General features: G+C 31.9%; 1 protein-coding gene across 1 annotated transcript; it reads left to right on the forward strand.

Annotated features, from left to right (window-relative positions):
* Nucleotides 1–231: 231 nt before the first annotated feature.
* Nucleotides 232–1,829, forward strand: OCT59_012858 (uncharacterized protein; the record flags this gene model as incomplete). Its single annotated transcript, XM_066140415.1, has 10 exons — nucleotides 232–234; nucleotides 621–698; nucleotides 779–821; nucleotides 904–939; nucleotides 1,011–1,071; nucleotides 1,146–1,165; nucleotides 1,352–1,382; nucleotides 1,468–1,492; nucleotides 1,685–1,734; nucleotides 1,817–1,829. The coding sequence occupies 10 exons, from the start codon at nucleotides 232–234 to the stop codon at nucleotides 1,827–1,829; spliced, it is 360 nt and encodes a 119-aa protein (XP_066001299.1).
* Between the last annotated feature and the right edge of the window lie 4,171 nt (nucleotides 1,830–6,000).

Below are 6,000 nucleotides of genomic sequence, written 5' to 3' on the forward strand. Positions count from 1 at the left end.
GGCATTTCGAAAGTAAGACTTCGAAAATTTTTTATTTTTCGTAGATCCGGAAGCTGAAGGTACGTTTTCGGACTCAATTTCAAAAAAAAGAAAATAGAAAAATTTGCGAAACGCCACTAACGTTTCGATTTTCTTTTTTTTTTCGGGTTTTGGCTCTCCGGACACCACCTGGACGGGTTCTTTTTTGTAGACGGCTTGGGTTTCGGTATTCAGCTTTGGAAAACGAACGAAATGGTAAGTTTCGAAGCGTTCGCTTCGAAACTTTTTTTTAAAAAAATTTTTTTTTTTCAGGAACGTTTCTAACGTTTCCTTTTATTTATTTATTTTTTTCGTGTAGAACTTTCGGCTTGATGTAAACGGTAAGTTTTACTTCGTAACTTCTAAAATTTTTTTTAATACTTATTTCCGACTTCAATTTACCTTCTTTAGGTTCCTGGTGGCGGACAGTTCTTCGATATGGATTTTGGGGAGTCATTTTTTCTTTGTTTTAATTTTCTATTTTAACAAGTTGGTAATAACAGTCCTTCTTTTCCTTTTTTTAGGTTGTTCTTTCGGTCTCTTAGACGGCCAGTTCGGGATATTTAAACGCGCGAGAAATTCGGTGAAGAGGAGTTTCTTAGGTTATTTTCGGGTCTCTTGAACGCGGAAAATTCAATCAGTGGCCTTCGATTTCAGGATCCGGATTGGACTTTGGTTTGGTAAGTTTTGAAGCGAAAGCTTCGAAACCTTACTTAAACCATTTTTTAAAAAAATGTCTTTTTTTGTTTTTTTGTTGTAGGTATCGGCTTCGATCCCTGGATTGGCTTCTTGGATCGGTAACAGTAAGTTTCGATGTATCAAAACTTATCAGAATAAACTTCGATCTTTTTTTTAAAAAAAATATTTTTCCGTCTTATTTTGTAGGTATCGACCTCAATTCGCCATTCTGGTTCTGGTTAGGTAAGTCTAAGTTTCGTTTCGAATCTTTATTAAAATTCTTTTTTTAATTTCGGTTTCGCCTTATTCTGTAGGTATCGATCTAGATAAGTTTCGCAGTAGGCTTCGTCTTCGAATATCAGGTCGGCTCCTTGGGTAAGTTTCTAAACTTTAAAAAACATACTTTTTTTTAAAGAAACGTTGCTAACGTTTCATTTATTTTTTTTTAGATTTCGGCTGAACTCCTTGGGTAAGAAACTAAAAAAAATGTATTTTTTTCAAAGAAACGGCTAATAACGTTTCTTGTTTTTTTTGTAGACGGCTAGTTCTCCGGGGGTATTTGGACGTGTGGGAATTTCGGTGAGGGAAGTTTTTTTTCTTTATTGTTTTTCTTTTTCGTTTCAAAATCTAACAACTTCCGTTTCTTTTTCTTTAGGAACCTGGTTGACTTTGGAATTTTGGAAGCGGTTAGTTTCGAAATGTTCATTCGAAACATACCTTTCTTTAATTTTTTCTAGGAACCGTTTTAACAATTTTTTTCTTTTTGTGTAGATCTTTTGGCATGGGATTCGAAATGGTAAGTTTCGAAGCGTGTGCTTCAAAACTTTTTAAGCAAAATTTTTTAAATTCTTTTAGGGAACATTTCTAACGTTTCTTTTTTTTGTAGGATTTCGGTACTTGATTTGGGAAAACAAGAGTAAGTTTCGCTTCGAAACTTTTAAAAGCAATTTTTTTTTAGGAAATGTACCTAACGTTTCCTTTTTTTTAGGACTTTCGGCTACGGCTCCCTGGACTTTTCGAGAATGAAATGGATGCAAGGTAAGCCGGGGAAAATGTATTTTTTTAATTTTTTTTCGTCAAGAACGTTTACTAACGTTCTTCTTTAATTTAATTTTTTTAGTTTAGGAGTTTAGGAATTTTGGATTGGTTCCGGTTTCGGGCTTTGGTTTCAGAAACCGGAAAATAATTTTTTTACTTCGGGCGTTTGGTTTTTCGGGTCTACGAATGTAGTAGATTTTTTCTTTAATTTCTATTTTTTTTATCTTCTAACGAATGTTTCATTTATTCATTTTTCTAGACGGTTTGTTCTTCAGATATGGGCGCGAAATTCGGCGGGTTTACAACGAGTTTTTTTTTGTAATTATTTCTTTAACGAAACTTAACTCCTGTTTTGTTCATTTCTTTTCTTTTTTAGGCGACTGATCCTTCGAATATATTGACGCGTGGGAAATTAGGTGGGAATTCAACGCCTTTTTCTGTATCATGTATCATTCTTTGATGAAACTTTACTTACGTTTCGTTTTTTCCTTTTTTTTGATTTTTTTTGTAGGAATCTGACCGATTTCGAAGCATGGATCCCTAGGTAAGTTTTCGAAATCTTTCGAAATCTTTACTAAAAAAAGCGCTATATTCACTTTTTTTTTCTATTTTGTAATCCCAGGCAAGTTTTCGAAGGATTTCGAAAGCTTTATTATAAACGTTTTTCATCTTTTAGGAACCCGGCTCTAAACTTCAAAGAAATCGGATACCTTGGTAATTTTCATTTTGAAAGCTTTATTTTAAAAAAAAAGTCATTTTACTAACTTTTTTATTTGGTAGGAAATTGGCCTGAGCTTCAAAACGAGTTTTTGAAAGATTTGGTTTCTCTTCGATACTGAGATCCTTGGTAAGCTTTTGAAGATTATTTCGAAAACTTCATTTAAAAACGTTGTTTACCTTTTTATCCTGTTTTGTAGGCATCGGCTTCAACTTGAATTTTAAAACCTAGTAAGTGGATGTTTTTATTCGATTTTTCTTAATGAACTGTTAGTAATAGTTCCTTTCTTTTTCTTGTAGGTTTTGGGATATCAGTATTGGAAATGGGACATGGAACAGTAAGTTTCGTAACATTTTGTTACGAAACTTCTATTTCTTTTTCTTTAACATTATTGTACTTAACTAAGAATCATAATAAATTGTTATAAAATTTGCATAAAATTACTAAATTACTACTAAATTGTCATACGTTTGCAATTAATTGTTTAAAATTATCACTAAATTGTTGCTCAATTGTCTTAAGAATATTGCGTTTGCCCTCAATTGTCAAGAATTGTCAAACCATCGTTATACCATTTGTCATTGAATTGTATGCAATTGTTCAAATTGTCATTGGAAATGCTACGTTTACACTCAATTGTCCAAAATTGTCAAACCATTGTCATTAGATTGTTACTCAATTTTCTTTGGAAATTCTCCATTTTTACAAAAAAAAACACAATTTACCAGGCAATAACTTCCATTCAACCTAAATTTTCCACAATTTACATTGCATTTACATAACATTACTAAAAATTTAACTAAATTTTCCACAATTTTCACTTCGTTTACATAATATTACTAAAAATTTGACTAAATTCACCACAATTTTCACTTCGTTTACATAAAATTACTAAAAATTTGACTAAATTCACCACAATTTGCATTACGTTTATATAAAATTACTAAAAATTTGACTAAATTCACCACAATTTGCATTACGTTTACATAAAATTACTAAAAATTTGACTAAATTCACCACAATTTGCATTACGTTTGCACAACATTGCTGAAAAATTCACCTAAATTTTCAACAATTTACATAACATTACTAAAAATTTAACAAAATTCACCACAATTTGCACTTCGTTTACATAACATTACTAAAAATTTAACTAAATTTACCACAATTTGCATTACGTTTACATAAAATTACTAAAAATTTAACAAAATTCACCACAATTTGCACTTCGTTTGCATAGCATTACTAAAAATTTGCCTAAAATTCACCACAATTTACATTACGTTTGCATAAAATTACTAAAAATTTAACAAAATTCACCACAATTTGCACTTCGTTTGCATATTATTACTAAAGATTTGCCTAAAATTTCCCACAATTTAATGATAATTTACTGAAAAATTTCTCAACATTTGAATTAGGAATTCTGTAGGAATTCCGCCATTTTGACAAAATTTGCCAAATTGTAAGTCCTCCATTATCCCAAAATTGTAACACAATTTACCCCAATTTACCAGGATAATTCTCAATTTGCCAGAAAAATTCCAGGCAAATTTTGCGACAATGACATCTGTTCGACCTGTGTTGCACCGCAACTGGAAAGTCGAAATATGGTTCTGGAATCAAGGTATAGAGAATTCTATAATGTCGAAGTTAATTGACAGTTCTAACTACTATATACAATTTATAGGGATTTCTAAAGGTCTAAAAAATGCTATTTCTGTAAGCAATATGGTGAAGTTTTGTCTGTTGGAAAATTACTATAAATTGTTCTCATGCGGAGACGGGATCCCTAGTTTTAAATCTAACTTATTGTCACTTTCCCTCCATGGTGAAGATATATATAAGTGGAAAAATCAAGAACTTTTTGCGTGTTTTAAGGCATTAGATTTATTTGGATGGTTGAAGTGGGAGGACAACTTTACAGTGCATCTCTATTTTAGAAAAGGAACGCTTGATCGTGCTATAAATTGGATAAACAAAAATTGGATAGGTGCAGACTCAAAAGTAGAAATGTGGGTGAATAACCAATAATAGAACGTACAATATGGAATAGGCAAAATGCCATCATTGAAAACAATAATCGTATTACACAAAAGCTGTTTTAATGAAGTTTACTATGATGTTCGCACGGATTGTGAATTAGTCTATAAGAATAATTTTTTGCGACAGTGTGATGTTATGCAAGTAAATTACAAGTTAGAATGATGTTCTCACTCGATTCTTTTTGTATTAGCCTACGAAGTAGAGCTTTCCTGGAAGGTTTAAGGAGATTTTTCCTACTGGTGCTTTGCACTAGAAGATCATTACATAATTCTTAATCCAGCTATTTGCAAAAATAAAGGACCACCCAATTCATTTTGCTCCGACGCAGTCATACGCAATGGTCATAATTGATGAAGCGAAGAGTTCGACCAAAGCAATTATTACTCTAGGCGGAGCTACGAAGTAGAAAATGAGAACTTTTTGGAAACATGAGGAGGGATGAAAGTTGTTCCATTACGGTAAAATAGTTTCCAGATTATCATTGATATGACGGACACAACACCTTTAGGAGTTTCGTACACTTCAAGTCTTCGATCAAATTATGGTTAAAATGATTTGCCATATTTTTTATTAAGATATTTGTTCACATGAATAGCTTCAAATGATGCTACCGTTATTAATCAAATTCAATAGGGTAATTAATTTGGATTCGCACCTAGTTTCACTCCATTATTTTCCTCGTTCCTCGAAAAATTATGGAGATTTTTTGCCTACATTGGCCTATTTATTCATCTACGTAATTGATAATGTATGAGAATTGTAAAAAACGAATACAGAGCGTGGTTGAGCGGCAAGACGGTCATGGCGGAGCTCAACGTTCAATGCCTTTGGCACTGAATTCTCTTCGGTAGTAAAACAGAACGTTAATACATTGGTTTTCGGTTGTTATAGTAACATTCTTTAGTCAGCGAGGGGACAGTCTATTTCTAGTTCATAATCATCCCAGGTTCCGTCTCTATTCATATGATACACTTTTATCAACCTATTATTGTACAAATTTCTACTTTGTACCCTCTGGGTAGGTCATCTCAAAATAAAATTGAACCGGGTTCACAGTATCATGTAATCCGTAACTGTTGTTACAATAAAAAGTTCATGATAGTTAAATCCATGTATTCGAAACTATGAACTTCGAAATCAAAACTTTTTACTTCTTAATTTGCTCTTCGAGCAGTCTCCGACTGAAAAACATAAACATTCTCGGAATAAAAAGTTACCCTTCTTTGTAAAATAAAAACAGTCTTTTTGTCTACAGTAATAATTGCTTTGGTCGAACTCTTCACTTCATCTAAAATGAGCAGTCTAACAACAAATTAATTTGCGGTAACGAAGTGGTTCATATATGAAAGTAAACAATTAAGATACGATATATTGATCTAAAAATATCTTGTGAATAATGCCTTAAAACTTTATTTCGCATTGTAAAATTCTTGATAATGAAAATACAATCAGCAGTATACAGTACATATATCAATTAATGAACATAATTATCACATTGTTGT

This window comes from Rhizophagus irregularis, chromosome 20 (assembly GCF_026210795.1).
Source record: "Rhizophagus irregularis chromosome 20, complete sequence".
NCBI classification, from domain to species: Eukaryota; Fungi; Glomeromycota; class Glomeromycetes; order Glomerales; family Glomeraceae; genus Rhizophagus; species Rhizophagus irregularis.